This window comes from Pseudorca crassidens, chromosome 15 (assembly GCF_039906515.1).
Source record: "Pseudorca crassidens isolate mPseCra1 chromosome 15, mPseCra1.hap1, whole genome shotgun sequence".
NCBI classification, from domain to species: domain Eukaryota; kingdom Metazoa; phylum Chordata; class Mammalia; order Artiodactyla; family Delphinidae; genus Pseudorca; species Pseudorca crassidens.
Window position 1 is genome coordinate 59,894,903 of NC_090310.1, and position 19,326 is coordinate 59,914,228.

General features: G+C 41.6%; 1 protein-coding gene across 2 annotated transcripts; it reads right to left on the bottom strand.

The window, feature by feature from the left end:
- Positions 1-17,328: 17,328 nt before the first annotated feature.
- On the bottom strand, positions 17,329-19,290 carry MRPS26 (mitochondrial ribosomal protein S26). Of its 2 annotated transcripts, none has more exons than XM_067707655.1 (4): positions 19,028-19,290; positions 18,787-18,933; positions 18,569-18,699; positions 17,329-17,824 (listed from the first exon to the last, which is right to left on the bottom strand). In XM_067707655.1, the coding sequence occupies exons 1-4, from the start codon at positions 19,237-19,239 to the stop codon at positions 17,685-17,687; spliced, it is 630 nt and encodes a 209-aa protein (XP_067563756.1). In that variant the 5' UTR covers positions 19,240-19,290; the 3' UTR covers positions 17,329-17,684. The 2 variants fall into 2 exon arrangements, with proteins under 2 accessions (XP_067563756.1, XP_067563757.1); XM_067707656.1 differs by having other exon boundaries at positions 17,329-17,830; positions 18,576-18,699; positions 19,028-19,287.
- Positions 19,291-19,326: the final 36 nt, after the last annotated feature.

A 19,326-nucleotide genomic window follows, 5' to 3' on the forward strand; every position in this document is an offset into this window, starting at 1 on the left:
AAAAGAATGAAAAGAACCGAGGACAGTATCAGAGACTTCTGGGACAACACTAAACGCACCAACATTCGAATTATAGGGGTCCCAGAAGAAGAAGAGAAAAAGAAAGGGACTGAGAAAATATTTGAAGAGATTATAGTTGAAAACTTCCCTAATATGGGAAAGGAAATAGTTATCAAGTCCAGGAAGCACAGAGAGTCCCATACAGGATAAATCCAAGGAGAAACACGCCAAGACACATACTAATCAAACTGTCAAAAATTAAATACAAGGAAAACATATTAAAAGCAGCAAGGGAAAAGCAACAAATAATACACAAGGCAATCCCCATAAGGTTAAGAGCTGATCTTTCAGCAGAAACTCTGCAAGCCAGAAGACACTGGCAGGACATATTTAAAGTGATGAAAGGGAAGAACCTCCAACAAAGATTACTGTACTGAGCAAGGATCTCATTCAGATTTGATGGAGAAATTAAAACCTTTACAGACAAGCAAGAGTTAAGAGAATTCAGCACCACTAAACCAGCTTTACAACAAACGCTAAAGGAACTTCTCTAGGCAAGAAACACAAGAGAAGGAAAAGACCTACAATAACAAATGCAAAACAATTAAGAAAATGGGAATAGGAACATACATATCGATAATTACCTTAAATGTAAATGGATTAAATGCTCCCACCAAAAGACATAGACTGGCTGAATGGATACAAAAACAAGACCCATATATATGCTGTCTACAAGAGACCCACTTCAGACCTAGAGACACATACAGACTGAAAGTGAGGGCATGGAAAAAGATATTCCATGCAAATGGAAATCAAAAGAAAGTTGGAGTAGCAATTCTCATATAAGACAAAATAGACTTTAAAATAAAGACTATTACAAGAGACAAAGAAGGACACTACATAATGATCAAGGGGTCGATCCAAGAAGAAGATATAACAATTGTAAATATTTAGGCACCCAACATAGGAGCACCTCAATACATAAGGCAAATACTAACAGCCATAAAAGGGGAAATCGACAGTAACACATTCATAGTAGGGGACTTTAATACCCCACTTTCACCAATGGACAGATCATCCAAAATGAAAATAGATTAAGGAAACACAAGCTTTAAATGATACATTAAACGAGATGAACTTAATTGATATTTATAGGACATTCCATCCAAAAACAACAGAATACACATTTTTCTCAAGTGCTCATGGAACATTCTCCAGGATAGATCATATCTTGGGTCACAAATCAAGCCTTGGTAAATTTAAGAAAATTGAAATTGTATCAAGTATCTTTTCTGACCACAATGCTATGAGACTAGATATCCATTACAGGAAAAGATCTGTAAAAAATACAAACACATGGAGGCTAAACAATACATTACTTAATAACGAAGTGATCACTGAAGAAATCAAAGAGGAAATCAAAAAATACCTAGAAACAAATGACAATGGAGCCACGACGACCCAAAATCTATGGGATGCAGCAAAAGCAGTTCTAAGAGGGAAGTTTATAGCAATACAATCCTACCTTAAGAAACAGGAAACATCTCGAATAAACAACCTAACCTTGCACCTAAAGCAATTAGAGAAAGAAGAACAAAGAAACCCCAAAGTTAGCAGAAGGAAAGAAATCATAACGATCAGATCAGAAATAAAAAGAAATGAAGGAAATGATAGCAAAAATCAATAAAACTAAAAGCTGGTTCTTTGAGAAGATAAACAAAATTGATAAACCATTAGCCAGACTCATCAGGAAAAAAAGGGAGAAGACTCAAATCAACAGAATTAGAAATGAAAAAGGAAAAGTAACAACTGACACTTCAGAAATACAAAAGATCATGAGAGATTACTACAAGCAACTCTATGCCAATAAAATGGAAAACCTGGAAGAAATGGAAAAATTCTTAGAAATGCACAACCTGCCAAGACCAAATCAGGAAGAATTAGAAAATATGAACAGACCAATCACAAGCACTGAAATTGAAGCTGAGATTAAAAATCTTCCAACAAACAAAAGCCCAGGACCAGATGGCTCCACAGGCGAATTCTATCAAACATTTAGGGAAGAGCTAACACCTATCCTTCTCAAACTCTTCCAAAATATAGCAGAAGGAGGGACACTCCCAAACTCATTCTACAAGGCCATCATCACCCTGATACCAAAACCAGACAAAGATGTCACAAAGAAAGAAAACTACGGGCCAATATCACTGATGAATATAGATGCAAAAATCCTCAACAAAATACTAGCAAACAGAATCCAGCAGCACATTAAAAGGATCATACACCATGATCAAGTGGGGTTTATTCCAGGAATGCAAGGATTCTTCAATATACGCAAATCAATCAACGTGATTCCCTATATTCACAAATTGAAGGAGAAAAACCATATGATCATCTCAATAGATGCAGAGAACGCTTTTGACAAAATTCAACACCCAATTATGATAAAAACCCTGCAGAAAGTAGGCATAGAGGGAGCTTTCCTCAACATAATAAAGGCCATATATGACAAACCCACAGCCAACATCGTCCTCAATGGTGAAAAACTGAAACCATTTCCACTAAGATCAGGAACAAGACAAGGTTGCCCACTCTCACCACTATTATTCAACATTGTTTTGGAAGTTTTAGCCACAGCAATCAGAGAAGAAAAAGAAATAAAAGGAATCCAAATCCGAAAAGAAGAAGTAAAGCTGTCACTGTTTGCAGATGACATGATACTATACATAGAGTATCCTAAAGATGCTACTAGAAAACTACTAGAGCTCATCAATGAATTTGGTAAAGTAGCAGGATACAAAATTAATGCACAGAAATCTCTGGCATTCCTATACACTAATGATGAAAAATCTGAAAGTGAAATTAAGAAAACACTCCCATTTACCATTGCAACAAAAAGAATAAAATATCTAGGAATAAACCTACCTAAGGAGACAAAAGACCTGTATGCAGAAAATTATAAAACACTGATGAAAGAAATTAAAGATTATACAAATAGATGGAGAGATATACCAAGTTCTTGGATTGGAAGAATCAACATTGTGAAAATGACTCTACCACCCAAAGCAATCTACAGATTCAATGCAATCCTATCAAATTACCACTGGCATTTTTCACAGAACTAGAACAAAAAATTTCACAATTTGTATGGAAACACAAAAGACCCCGAATAGCCAAAGCAATCTTGAGAACGAAAAATGGAGATGGAGGAATCAGGCTCCCTGACTTCAGACTATACTACAAGGCTACAGTAATCAAGACAGTATGGTACTGGCACAAAAACAGAAAGATAGATCAATGGAACAGGATAGAAAGCCCAGAGATAAACCCACACACTTATGGTCACCTTATCTTTGATAAAGGAGGCAGGAATGTACAGTGGAGAAAGGACAGCCTCTTCAATAAGTAGTGCTGGGAAAACTGGACAGGTACATCTAGAAGTATGAGATTAGAACACTCCCTAACACCATACACAAAAATAAGCTCAAAATGGATTAAAGACCTAAATGTAAGGCCAGAAACTATCAAACTCTTAGAGGAAAGCACAGGCAGAACACTCCATGACATAAATCACAGCAAGATCCTTTTTGACCCACCTCCTAGAGAAATGGAAATAAAAACAAAAATAAACAAATGGGACCTAATGAAACTTAAAAGCTTTTGCACAGCAAAGGAAACCATAAACAAGACCAAAAGACAACCCTCAGAATGGGTGAAAATATTTGCAAATGAAGCAACTGATAAAGGATTAATCTCCAAAATTTACAAGCTCAATATCAAAAAAACAAACAACCCAATCCAAAAATGGGCAGAAGACCTAAATAGACAGTTCTCCAAAGAAGATATACAGATTGCCAACAAACACTTGAAAGAATGCTCAACATCATTAATAATTAGAGAAATGCAAATCAAAACTACAATGAGATATCATCTCACACCAGTCAGAATGGCCATCATCAAAAAATCTAGAAACAATAAATTCTGGAGAGGGTGTGGAGAAAAGGGAACACTCTTGCACTGCTGGTGGGAATGTAAATTGATACAGCCACTATGGAGAACAGTATGGAGGTTCCTTAAAAAACTACAAATAGAACTACCATACGACCCAGCAATCCCACTACTGGGCATATACCCTGAGAAAACCATAATTCAAAAAGAGTCATGTACCAAAATGTTCATTGCAGCTCTATTTACAATGGCCAGGAGATGGAACCAACCTAAGTGTCCATCATCGGATGAATGGATAAAGAAGATGTGGCACATATATACAATGGAATACTACTCAGCCATAAAAAGAAATGAAATTGAGTTATTTGTAGTGAGGTGGATGGAGCTAGAGTCTGTCATACAGAGTGAAGTAAGTCAGAAAGGGAAAAACAAATACTGTAGGCTAACACATATATATGGAATCTAGGGGAAAAAAAAAGGTCATGAAGAACCTAGGGGTAAGATGGGAATGGAGAAGCAGACCTGCTAGAGAATGGACTTGAGGATGTGGGGAGGGGGAAGGGTAGGCTGTGACAAAGTGAGAGAGTGGCGTGGACATATATACACTACCAAACGTAGAATAGATAGCTGGTGGGAAGCAGCCGCATAGCACAGGGAGATCAGCTAGGTGCTTTGTGATCACCTGGGGGGGTGGGATGGGGAGGGTAGGAGGGAGGCAGATGCAAGAGGGAGGAGATGTGGGAACATGTGTATATGTATGACTGATTCACTTTGTTATAAAGCAGAAACTAACACACCATTGTGAAGCAATTATACTCCAATAAAGATGTTAAAAAAGAAAAAAGAAAGAAAATTAAGTTAAACAAGCCCCTAATTATAGACTACAGACCATAGGAAAAACAATGAAAAGGATAACAATGAACCCCAAGTCTTTGGAATACAGCCAAACTCAGAAAAAATGCATATAATCTCAATAATGTTTAGTATTAAAGAAGAAAGACTAAAAAACAAGGAATTCAGGATCTAAAGAAATTATAAAAGAACAACAATAATAAAATAAGAGAATGTGGAAAGAGGGAATTTATTATTGTGTGGCTGGACCACACTGACTCTATTTTGTCGGCTCCATCTTAGGTCCATGGTCTTCCCCCCTGAGCATGTGCATTTCTAACAAATTCCTAGATGCTGCTGAGGCTCCTGTTTGGGGCCACACTTTGAGAATCATTGACTTCAAGGCCAGAGAGAGAGAGGACCTGAGGCTGAAGGTCAAGTGGCTGCAGCTGTGAGGAGAGTGGGTGCAGAGACTAGGAACCATGCAGGCCCTGATGACATGATTTACCTTTTTGAGTTCTTTTCACTATCAATCCATCTACCTGCCAACTCCCTCTAAAGCCAGATAACCTCACCTACTTCAAAAGGGATTTAAGTATCATTAGTTGTAATGAGATTTTATACTAATAAGACTTTATTGCTACCTATAAAATATATACTCTGTTGGTATGCTACCATGCAGTCTGTCCTAAATGAGAGGAACCCAACTTTGCCTGACAGAATAAATGGACGCAATACATTTTGTAAAAAAAAAACCACCAAAAACTAAACATCGAATTACCATATGACCCAGCAATCCCACTACTGGGCATATAACCAGAGAAAACCATAATTCAAAAAGACACATGCGGGCTTCCCTGGTGGCGCAGTGGTTGAGAGTCCGCCTGCTGATGCAGGGGACGCAGGTTCGTGCCCTGGTCCAGGACGATCCCACATGCCGCGGAACGGCTGGGCCCGTGAGCCACGGCCGCTGAGCCTGCGTGTCCAGAGCCTGTGCTCCGCAACGGGAGAGGCCACAACAGTGAGAGGCCCGCATACCGCAAAAAACAAATAAACAAACAAACAAACAAAAAGACACATGCACCCCAATGTTCATTGCAGCACTATTTACAACAGCCAGGTCATGGAAGCAACCTAAATGCCCATCAACAGACAAATGGATAAATAAGTTCTGGTACATATATACAATGGAATATTACTCAGCCATAAAAAGGAACGAAAGTGGGTCATTTGTAGAGACGTGGATGGATCTAGAGACTGTCATACAGAGTGAAGTAAGTCAGAAAGAGAAAAACAAATATTGTATATTAATGCATATATGTGGAACCTAGAAAAATGGTACAGATGAACTGGTTTACAGGGCAGAAAATGAGACACAGATGTAGAGAACAAACGTATGGACACCAAGAGGGGAAAGTGGCTGGGGGGGATGGTGGTGGTGTGATGAATTGGGAGATTGGGATTGACATATATACACTAATATGTATAAAATGGATAACTAATAAGAACCTGCTGTATAAAAAAAAAAGTGAAATTCAAAAATTCAAAAAAAAAACAACTAATGGAAAGCCTGATTACTTCATTCAGATCAACAGGAATTAATTACATGGACTGAAGGGACTGGTAAATATGATTTATAACTTTATGACTTTGGGAAATATACTAGCTTTAATCTTAGTTTTTCAGAAAAAAACTTTTCTCTTAGGCTATTACCTACAACAGGTTGATAAAGTATGCCTTTGTAAACAAAGAGAAAACATTTATCTTCTTCTCTCTACCTGGTTGATCCTGCTAGTAGTATATGCTTGTCTCAAAGATTAAGCCATGTATGTCTAAGTATGCATGGCTGGTACAGTGAATCTGCAGATGGCTCATTAAATCAGTTATGGTTCCTTTGGTCACTCATTATTGCAACTGGATTACAACTAGTTATACCAATCATTGTATTAATTTGTTCTTTGTTTCCAGATTGTTTGTGCTTTGTACTTTGTCAATGTTACTAACTGCATTACTTATATCCTATTTTATAAGATTGTTGTCTCTTACAGTACCCAGTGTGAAACAAGGTCTCCAACAAAACTTTTATGGCTAAACATCTTGAGGAAACATCACATTTATAACATAAAATAATTGTAATAATGTGATTCTAAGTATGGGAAGAAGCAACAAGGGAAAATGTCTCCTGGATCATAATTGACAGAGGATCCAGAGAATCTTTAATTATTGATAGGGCCTAATCCAACAATTAGCACCTGGAGTTGCATTTTAAGAATTTTTGCCTGATCTGGGATGAGCCTCCCAGTGCTGTGGGACAAAGTTTGATCATGAAGTGTCTCCCAAATATTGGTCAAATTCCTGACCAAGAGGAGAAGATCTAAGAAATGGAATGTTTCCTGCCATATCAGCCATTAGACTGCAGCCACTCCCTATGGTGAGCCCCGAGGAAACTCAGGATTTGAAAATACAGGATACAGGCCCCAGATAGCTGAGGTGCATATCAAAGGAATGACTTTAGTGAGCCCAGGCTCTTGCATCTTCCCATACATAGAAAAGCACTAAATTCCTTAACTTGAGATGTTGCCTCCTGGGCTTGAAGTCCTCAAAATTCCCGTTGAATAAAACATAACTCTCAACTTTTAGGCTGTGAATATTCTTTAAGTCTACAGGTGTAAAGTAGACACTTTCCAAAGAGGAACAAGAGAAGCAACATTTGGAACACTGGCACTGATGGTGGACATTCCCAGAAAGATCCATTTGACGAGACACAAGAAGAAGCAGTTACAACGGTCATCGCCCCTTTTTCCACAAGACTGTGGAATGGACATTGACAGTGGGGAACTGTAACAGGAAAGAGCAAATTCTGACTCCATGTTGGTTCTGTTTCCTTTACTTTAACCTTTGCTTTTCGTTGCTTTTGTTATTATTATAATCACTGTCTATAGCTGTAAGCATACAAAATGGCCTGCCACAGGGAACCCTGCCCCTCTGCCTGACTGTTAAACTAGAAGGCCTTTATTCAGCTCACAGGGAGATATTCTGACCCTGCCCACCTGTGAATGGGCTGCAGAAAAGAAGAAATTAACACATCCCCTTCCCATGTGGGCTGAGGGAGGAGATTTTGCAAGACAAATGGTCTTTTTACTTTACTTCCTCACCTCTCCCCCCTCTCTGTTCTATAAGAGAAACTGGCATCCAGACCCTGATAAGACGTTTTTGGGGTACACTAGTCTGCTATCTTTTCGGTCTGCCAGCTTTCTGAATGAAGATGCTATTCCTTGCCTCAACACCTCGTCTCCCAATTTATTGGCTTGTCGTGCTGCAAGCAGAGCAAGCTTGGACTCAGTAACAATACACGAAGCAAAAACTAACATAACTAAAAGGAGAAATAGACAAATCCACAATTATAATCAAAGACTTTAATATTCCACTCTCAGTAATTGATAGTAGTAGACAGAAAATCAACAAGGATACAGAACTGAACTCCACCACCAACCAGCTGGATCTAATTGACATTTATACAATACTTCACTCAAAAACAATATACACGTCACTCAAAAACAAAATATACATTCTTTCTTTTTGTTTTTATTCCTGTTGGGATTTTATTTTTAACCATTTAAAAATATTGAAGTATAGTTAAGTTACAATGTTGTGTTAGCTTCAGGTGTACAGCAAAGTGATTCATATATATATATATATATATATATATATATATACACACACTTTTTCAGATTTTTACAAGACATTGAATATAGTTCCCTGTGCTATACAGTAGGTCCTTGTTTTTGTTGCTTTTTATTGAAGTATAGTTGATTTACAATGTGTTAATTTCTGCTATACAGCAAAGTGATTCAGTTATCCATATATATACATTCTTTTTTTAATATTCTTTTCCATTATGGTTTATCACAGGATATTGAATACAGTTCTCTGTGCTATATAGTAAGACCTTGTTGTTTATCCATTCTATATATAATAGCTTATATCTGCTAGCCCCAAACTCCCACTCCATCCCTCCTCTAACCCCTTTTCCCTTGGCAACCACAAGTCTGTTCTCTATGTCTGTGAGTCTGTCTCTGTTTCGTAGATAGGGTCATTTGTGTCATAACTTGTTTAAAATATACATTCTTTACAAAAGCACATGGAACACATTGACCAACAGACTATACTGTGGGTTATAAAATAATATCTAATTGATAAAACAATATCACAACTTTAATCAAAATTCCAGCAGGAATTTTTGTAAATACAGACAAGCTGAATCTAAAATTCAAATGGAAAGCAAAGGAACTGGAATAGCCAAAACAATTTGGTAAAAGAAGAATAAAGGTGGAGGAATCATACTACCTGATTTTAAGAATTACCATAAAGTTACGATAATCAAGACACGTAGACCAGGGGGACATAATAGAGAATCTAAATATAGGTCCACACAAATATGGCCAACTGATTTTTTAAAATACTGTATTTTAAAATATTTAAAGACTCACAAAAAGTTGCAAAGAATAATACAGAGATTTAACCTATACCTTTTACACAGCTTCCCTCAAGATCCCCCATTGATAGTGTTTTACATAACCCAAAACCAGGAAACTGACAAAGTCAGTTTATTTATTTATTTATTTATTTATGGCTGCGTTGGGTCTTCGTTGTTGTGCGTGGGCTTTCTCTAGGTGCAGTGAGCGGGGGCTACTCTTCGATGTGGTGCGTGGGCTTCTCATTGTGGTGGATTCTCTTTGTTGCACAGCATGGGCTCTAGGCATGTGGTCTTCAGCAGTTGTGGCACGTGGGCTCAGTAGTTGTGGCTCATGGGCTCAGTAGTTGTGGTTCGCGGGCTCTAGAGTGCAGGCTCAGTAGTTGTGGTGCACGGGCTTAGTTGCTCCGTGGCATGTGAGACCTCCTGGCCCAGGGCTCGAACCCATCTCCCCTGCATTGGCAGGCGGATTCTTAACCACTGCGCCACCAGGGAAGTCCCAAGTCAGTTGATTTTTGACAAACGTTCAAAGGCAATTCAAAGGAGAAAAGCTAGTCTTTACAACAAGTGGTTCAAGAACTACTAGGTATCATATGTAAAATAATGAAACTTGACTTAAACTTCACACCTTATACAAATATTAACTGACATGGATTATAGATCTAAATGTAAAACTGAAGACTATCAAACTTTTAGAATAGTAGGAAAAAATGTTTATTACCTGTGATTAGGTAATGAGTCTTAGACATGACACCAAAAGCATGATCCATGAAAGAAAAAAAATCGATAATCTAGGCTTCATCAAAACTAAAAAATTCAAATAAAAATCACAATGAGACACCCACTGGGATCTATCAAAATCAACCAAACAAACAAAAACAGAAACAGAAAATAACGTGTTGGCAAGGATGTAGACAAACGAACCTTTGTGCACTATTGGTGGGAATGTAAAATGGTACAGCTGCCATGGAAAATAGTATGGTGATTCCTCAAAAAATTAAAAATAAAATTCCCATATGATCCAGCAATTCTACTTCGGGGTATATATCCAAAAGAATTGAAAGCATGGTCTTGAGATATTTGTATACCCATGTCCATAGCAACATTATTCACAACAGCCAAAATGTGGAAGCAACCTAAGTGTCCATGGGTGGATGAATGGGTAAACAAAATGTGGTATATACATACAAAGGGATACCATTGTATTTCAATGATCAATGTGACTTTTTTAAAAAGGAAGGAAGGAATTCCCCCGCAGTCCAGTGGTTAGGACTTGGTGCTTTTACTGCTGGGCCTGGGTTCAATCCCTGGTCAGGGAACTAAGATCCCACAAGGTGTGTGGCATGCCCCCCACCCCCCAAAAAAAGGAAATTCTGACACATGATGCAACATGGATAAACCTTGAAGACATCATGCTAAGTGAATAACCCAGTCACAAAAAAGACAAATACTGTATGATTTCACTTATATGAGATATCTAGAATAGTCAAATTCATAGAGACAGAAAGTAGAATGGTAGTTGTCAGAGGCTCGAAGGAGGGGGAAATAGGGAGTTGATTTCTTGGGTAGATAATAACATTAGAGTTACTTTGGAAAATGACCTTGTTCTGAAATGATATATGTTTAAATGTTTAGAGATAAAGTGTTGTGATGGCTGCAACTTACTTTCAAATGAGAGACAGAGAGAGGCAGACTGCAAATGTACAGAGAGCAACAGATTTAAGAGACAGAGTGATGTTAGAGGAAACAGACTGAGAGAACTACCTAGGTTCCTGCTGCCTTTCCTTCTTTCATTTCTTTGTAAAAATGTCAAATTTACCAACTTTTGAAGGCCCTGTCACTGTCTTGGTGAGGCTGCCCTCTGCTGGAGGTAGGGGAAGCTGCAGAGTGGATCTTTTCTTCCTCCGGCAATTGATTCCCTATTTTACTGTATTTGGCATGTAATTCTTTTGAGGAATCACCATATTGTTTTAGTTCGTGGTATGAGTTTAAGGCCATTCTGTAGTTTCATTAAAAAATAGCATTTAACATGTATTGAGCACCTACTAAGTCCCAAGCACTGAACTTTAGCTTTACATGAATGTCTCATTTAATTATAATAATCTTATAGGTAGATATCACTATTATTCCTATTTTACTTTTGAGGAAACTGAGGCATAGAGAGACTAAGAAATGTTCCCAAAGACATTGGGAACAAAGTAGTATGAAGGGGAGCTGGGATTCAAACCCAGGCAGATTGCACCAGGTTTGTAACCACTAAGCTACGTAGCCTCTCACCATGCTTTCTCTATTTTTAACTTATTCATATGGATTTCTGGATTGAAGCAGTGAGCAGGAAAATCATGCAAACACTCCCATATCTCTTGGAGATTTTTAATTTCTACTATAAACTCACAAAAGGGTCCCGGAAGCCACAAGTGTGACTCAATCAGCTTAAGTCATCCCCAAATTAGTTTTCTGGAGCAGATATTCTACTTGCAAAGATCATCCAAAAACAAAAACTTAAATTTTGCCAGGTCAGGAAATAACTGAAATACTGGAAATTGTTTGTTATTATTGGCTATATAATTTTATTTTTTTATTGAAGTATAGTTGATTTACAATGTTGTTAGTTTCAGGTGTACAGCAAAGTGATTCAGATATATATATGTGTATATATATATATATATACACACACACATACATACAAATTCTTTTTCATTACAGGTTTTTTACAAGATATTGAATATAGTTCCCTGTGCTATATAGTAGGTCCTTGTTGGTTATTTTATGTAGAGTAGTGTGTACCTGTTAATCCCAAACTCCCAATTTATCTCTCCCCCTGACCTTTCCCCTTTGGTAACCATAAGATTGCTTTCTATGTCTGAGTCTGTTTCCATTCTGTAAATAAGTTCAGTTGCATCATTTTTTTAGATTCCACATATAAGTGATATCATATATTTGTCTTTGTCTGATTTACTTCACCTAGAATGATAATCTGTAGGTACAACCATATTGCTGCAAATGGCATTATTTCATTCTTTTTTATGGCTGAGTAATAGTCCATTGTGTATGTACACCACATCTTCTTTATCCACTCATCTGTTGATGGACACTTAGATCGCTTCCGTGTCTTGGAGATCGTAAATAGTGCTATGAACATTGGGGTGCATGTATCTTTTCTCATTAGAGTTCTCGTCTTTTGCAGATATATGCCCAGGAGTGGGATTGCTGGATCATACGGCAACTATATTTTTAGTTTTTTAAGGAATCTCCATACTGTTCTCCATAGTGGCTACACCAATTTACATTCCCACCAACAGCGTAGCAGGATTCCCTTTTCTCCACACGCTCTCCAGCATTTATTGTTTGTAGACTTTTTTTTTTAAATGTGGGGGAATGATGATTTATTGAAGGCCTACTATGGGCCGAGTGATTTATTTGTAGACTTTTTGATGATGGCCATTCTGACCATATGAGGTGATCCCTCATTGTAGTTTTGATTTACATTTCTCTAATAATTAGCAATGCTGAGCATCTTTTCATGTGCCTGTTGGTCTTCTGTATGTCTTCTTTGGAGAAATGTATACTTAAGTTTTCTGCCCATTTTTTGGTGGGGTTGTCTTTTTTTTTGATATTGAGTTGTATGAGCTGTTTGTATATTTTGGAAATTAAGTCTTTGTTGGTCACATCGTTTGCAAATATTTTCTTCCAGTCCATATGTTGTCTGGGAAATTTGTCATTTAAAAAAATTTCCGAAGTGCTGAATGTCACAGGCAGCAATAAAATATTCAGAGGGAAAAAACCATGTGTCTCACACAAAGAAGTGACAATCCTGATAAATGATGATAAAAGAGACGTATATAGAACAGCTGCTTACAAACTGCTGTTTTCAAAAATATGTATTTTAATGACCTTTGCCAAACAATAATTTGAAGATATTTTACATGAAACTCTTCTTGACAAATTAAATTTGTCTACTATTAAAAGTTAGAATTAAACTATGTTTTTAGACAAAATTATATTTGAAAGTATCACATTTTTCAGATTAAAAAACAAGCTAGTGATATGCTGTTTGTTGCTATTGATAATTTTTGCAGAATTTCAGAAAGTGTGAATCCCTGATTGCCAAAATATATGACTGTCTCAAATTTCATTTCGCCTTATTTTAAAGAAGTCCCCACAAAACAATTCTGCCTATCCCATTCTAAATACTGTAAGTTGTGAGAAACAGTGCTTCTAAAAAAATTGGTTTGTACCGGTTATTCATCCATAGCTCTCAGTTCCACAGGAGGCTGGAGGCCTTCCTTGCCAGCTGGCTTCCATTATGACAGTAACATAGGAGTCACTGACAAAAGATTTGTTTTTAAAGCCAGAGGAAGGGCAAATCCACATTTCCCCTCAGCTTCTGGTACTTCTGGCAGCTGCAGCAGCAATGGCGGCGGTTAAGCGTGGCTCCTGGGTTCCTTCCTGCATAGGCACTGCAGTTCCAGCAGCAGCAACGGGTCAGCCAGCACCAGCACTTGCGGGCTTGGCTCTGGCAGTGTCAGGCAAAGGTGCAATAGTCATGGTTGACGTTTATACCTCAGTTATGGGTTTCCCAGACACAAAGTCCCACTCTCAGACCATTTTCTCCCGCATGAGCCAGCATTAAAAAAGAGCGTGAATATAACACTTCCCTCAGCGAGGGAAAATGCCCAAAGAATGGTGGAAGATTATTAGATATCAGTGACCCACAGAGCCACTGTAGAGTACTGGTGAGGGTGGGGCTTATGCAGCTCTGCCTTTCTTTATGTCACGTTATTGGGCCCCATGGCAGTATGGTGTTCTTCCTTACAGGTTCTTGATCTCAAGGCTTTGTAAACTGCACTATGAATTTACCCAGACATGGATGTTCACATTCATGGCTTATGCATTTACCTGCATTGAGGAAATAATCATTGGAGCACCCCTTGGGAGAAATGCCTGTTTGTCTCAGGATTTGGGATTGCAAATATCGCTTCTGATCTCCTATTTGGGAAGGAAAAAGAGTTCCAAGCTTGACTCTTCCTACCAGAATTCAGAATTGCCCTCATTTTAGCAGTTAACTAGGCTTGTTTCCTAGGTATCCATTTCACTTCTGTACTTGCGTCAGGAAAATAAACACAGGGTAAGTTCAGGGGGAAATTTCCCAAAGATTTCAGGGAACACTGTATACACACAGAAAATTTGGAGTATACTGCAAAAATATGGGGAATGAGTTTAGGCTTACTGAGGTCTAGGTGGTCTCCTTGACGGAACAGACTGAGGAGGCACCCGGCACCCATTCATGTGGCAAATACATTCTTTTCTGTCCACTTGGACTACTACTAGCAGTATGCCTTGCCCTGGCAGCAGTGTATCACCACAACCCAGTCTAAGAGGTGAATAACTCTGCACAACCTAATCCTCAAGACCCTGACCACCCAACCCAAGGACACAATGGTGGTCCACTTTGCTGACATCATGCTGCTTTTCCTAGAGAATTGGAAGCGGCAAGAATCCTGCGTGTTTTGGTAAAACACCTATGCTTTTTTTTTCTGGCCATATCGCGAGGCTTGCAGGTGCTTGCGGGATCTTAGTTGCCTGACCAGGGATTGAACCCGTGCCACAGCAGTGAAAGCACCAAGTCCTAACTACTGGACCACCACGGAACTTCCCAAAACACCTATGCTTGATTGGGGACATAAATCCTGGGAAAAAAGTGCTCACTCAACCAAGTTTTTGGGGGTCAGCATACCTCTCCCAACAAGTGAAACACAAATTCCACTTGTCCCCTATCCTCTCTATCCTATTGTGCACAAAGCACAGTAGGCCTCTTCAAATTTTGGTGAAAGCATTTACATTTGGGTATTGTGCTCCAAATGCATTTATTGGGTAGCCCTCAAATCTACTACTAAGTGGGGCCTTGAGCAAGAGAAGATTCTCTCTAGGAGGTACAAGCTCACGTTGTCTGTAGCAGATCCAAACCGTATTTGGAACTTGAGGTAAGAATCAGAAGAGATCCTGGTGTTTCTGAGCAAGACTGCCCATCAGGTTAACTACTAGGGTTCTACTGGAGATTAAGCATTCTTCCATGGGACACCACATAACTCTGCAACCTGGACTGGGTATGATCTGACAGCTTACCTGTGCACCTAGCAGCACCTTACAATCCATTAAATGCAGGTACAGATGGCATTAGGCTTGAATTAACCCTGAAGTTACTAAACTGCCTATTTGTGCCGAAACCAGTAAGATGGCCGTGGGTGGAGAACAAAAATGTTCAAGCTTGGTTTACAGGTAGCTCTGCATGACCTGCTGCCATCAGCAGTGAATGCTAAGGAATTATAGCCCCATGCAGGACACCAGTGAAGGAAAAACAGCCCAAAGACAGAGTTTCAAGAAGGTATGACACTGTCTCCTGTACCTGAAGACAGATGGCTTGTCTGGATCCTGATAGACGAGCAGGGACTTCCCCCAACAGGCTCAATGTCCCATGTGAAAGCTCACCAAAGGCTTCCTCTGCAGGGGACCAGATGGCCCACTCCTCACCATAACAAAGCCCAAGGCTGTGGGCATAAACCATGGCCCACAATGTGTGCCTATTCTCTCACCCTAGAAATTACGCTGAGCACCTGAAATCCAGGACTCCACTGTGCCTGGGCTCAGTGCCAGGGAAGAGAAGAGCTATTACTAGCCTAAGGAGGGAGGCCACTGCTCTCAGGGATGCGATACCCTGATGGGGACTGTGTCCTAGGCACTATGATAACCATGGCCCTTTGCTTGCATCTCTATTACCTGCTTCCTTACCTGAACGTGAGGGATTGCCCATATTCCCTAAAAGGTTTTCATTTCTTGAGGGTCTCAGGTCCTATCTACAACATGGGAATTAGGGAAAGAAGCAAGGATTCTGTTTTGTTTTTTCCTCTGCTGGTATCTAGGCAAAGTTCAGTGAATGGTGGCAAAGGGACATAAGCTCTGGCTCAGAGAAACATGTCTCTTTCGCACCCTGGATGCTCTTGGAGGGCCTGCACCTGAGTAGGGGCTGTGGATCTGTATGCTCACTTATTCAACCTCGTGAACTTTATTTTAATATTTATTTATTTAGGCTGCACCGGGTCTTAGTTGAGGCCTGCGGGATCTTTTAGTTGTGGCATGCGGACTCGTAGCTGCGGCATGCATGCAGGATCTAGATTCCCAACCAGTGATTGAACCCGGGCCCCCTCCATTGGGAGCACGGAGTCTTACCCACTGGACCACCAGGCAAGTCCCTAATCTTGTGAACTTTAATCACAAGTATTTCTGGTTTGCTCCAAGTGCTTGACAAGCCACACTGAGCTTATAAAGGTCAATCAAGCCTCTGCCAGCACCAATCTGGTGTGTGGTCCAAGGAAGCTGCACTGCCAGGGTAAATGTGGGTCACTGAGGCCAAGGGTGGAGAGGGCCACCAGAAGAAATGGGGTCTTCTTGCCTTCTGTGTCTTGGGCACACCAGACCCTGGCCAGTAAAACTCAGGGTCAAGCAGAAGCGTATCTTTGGCCAATGGCTACTTTGTGGCTCAGTTACTGGGTGATATCTGCTCCTTGCTGGAGCCTGAAAGCCCTAGATCAGGGGTCAACAAACTTTTTCTGTAAAAAGTCATCTAGGACTTCCCTGGTGGTCCAGTGGTTAAGACTCTGCACTTCCACTGCAGGAGGCACAGGTCTGATCCCTGGTAGGGGAAGCTCTGCATGCCGCATGGTGCGCCCCCCCAAAAAAAGTCATATAATTGGGGTGGGGCAGCTAAATTAGGAGTTTAGGATTAAAATATACACATTACTATATATAAAACAGATAACCAGCAAGGACCTACTGTACAGCACAGGGAACTATATTATCTTGTAATAACTTATAACGGAAAGGAATCTAAAAAAGAATAGATGTATAACTCAATCACTCTTCCGTACACCTGAAACTAACAAAACATTGTAAATCAACTATATTTCAATTTAAAAAGGCATATAACAATATTTTAGACTTTGCAACTCATAAGGTCTCTGTTGCACCTGCTCATCTCTGCCATTGTAGTATGAGAGCAGTCAATGAATAACTGTGGCTGTGTTCCAATACACTTTATTTACAAAAAGAAGCAATAGGCCAGATTTGGCCCAAGGACTGCAATATGCCAACCACTGGACCCTGAGGATACTCAGGAGATGACCTGGCTGCCGAGGGGACTATGCTCCTCTGTGAGATGGAAACTTCTAAGGTCTGGTGCTTTGCTAAGAGTTGTACATGGGTGCAGAACAGGGCACTGTGTGTGTGGAGTTTCTGACCAAGTGGTGGGTGCTGAGGCCCAAAAGTGAAGGCTGCATTGGAATAGGTAGAGCCTCCTCCTTCATAAGAAACAACTGCTTTATTCCAGATCAGGCCCAACCCCCCTACCCCCACGGTCCCTGGGTGGCCACTGTCCTTACTGGGCCCTCAGGAGCCCTTGTGCTGTGGCCTGACCACCAGCCCCTCTCTGGTGATGGCCCAATTGTAGCTCTTGGGGGAGTCCAACGCTTCTTCCACCCGCGCCTCCAGGTTCTCTCGGGTGATGAAGTTTTTTGCCTCCTCCTATTGGAAGAGAGAAGGCCAACTGAATGGAAGCCCTCAGAACATGCCTGCTAGCCTTTAGCCCACTGAGGGAGGGGCTCCAGCTCTCCTATGGGAAAGATGTCTGCAGCCCAGGTCTTCTCTGAGCACCCCGCTGACCTTCCAGTGGAAGAATATCAGGCAGCTTTGCCACATTCAGTTCTCTTAGATAATCATCCCCTGGACATTTCGGCCAAAACCCGGACACACCAGCTGTGACAATTCACTGGGTGGAATCAGTCTCTCAATATTGCCTAGATCTCTCAACCTCTCTCAAACTGTCCTCCCTCTATTACTTTAACTCAAGCCTCACCCATTCTCGCTGGATCACTTCTAACTGATCTCCCTGCTTTTAAGTCTCACACCTGGCATTCCAGGCCAAAATGTTTAAACCCTTCGGTGACTTTCCCACTCTCACAGCAAAATATAAACTCCTTGGGGAACGTGGGGGCCAGTCTCACAGACAGTGGCTAGCCAAGTGGCTAGCCACGTGAACACTACTGCATTGTCAACTCTCACCTCCGGGTCTTCGCGCCTGACAGACACTCTCCCTGCACGCCTCCTCTTCCAAATCCTCACCTGCTAACCCCGTGTCAAGACTCAAGGCTACTCTCTTCCAACTCTGCCTGTAGCCGCGGCCCCACCTCCCCCACCTGGCTGCGCGCAGGACTCGCGGCACCGGCAGAGTTCGCGGCCTGCAGCCCCACCCTCTGGAGACACGGCCCACCTGCAGCTGCAGCACTTCACGCTCCTTGAGCTGCACCCAAGCCTGCGCCTCTCGGGCCTGCCGGGCCTCCTCCTCCGCCTGCCGCCGCTCCTGCTCCCGCGCCTCCTGCCGCAGCCTGGCCATCCTGGGAGGAGTGAGAGGACGAGGTTGAGCGTGGCTGGGTGTCTCCGGGCCGGCAAGGCGTCCCCGCCCCGCCTCCCGCCCCACTCACCGCAGCTCGCGCAGCCGCTGGTTCTCCGCCTGGTTCCAGGCCATCAGCTCGCGGTGCTCAGCGGCGTCCTCCAGTGCCTTGCGCTCTGCCAAGACACCGGTCCGGGCCTCGTGCACCTTCTTGCGCACCTCGGACACGAACTCCAGCCTGGACGGAGACGCGCCCAAGGTCGGCACTCTCTTCGCCCGCCCGCCCTAACACACACGCCGGACGGCACCGCTTCCCCCTCCGTCACACACACCTGAGGGCGCGCACCGTCTGGCGGTACTGCCGGTAACGCTCCGTCAGCACGAAGAATTCCGCAGGATCCACAGCGGGTGGGGTCGCCACGCGCCCAACCTTGGACTTGGCCGGCGGGTCGTGGCGGGTCTTGCGGCAGCGCGCGGGGAGCAGAAACGGGGCTGGGGGCCGGCCCATGGGCCGCGCGCCCAGGGCGCTCAGCGCGCGAAACATGGCCAGACCACCTAGCGTCCGGCGCGCCGCAGGGCATCACTGGGGCCCGGAAGTGGCCGCGGGGCACCACGGGACGCGTAGTCCGCG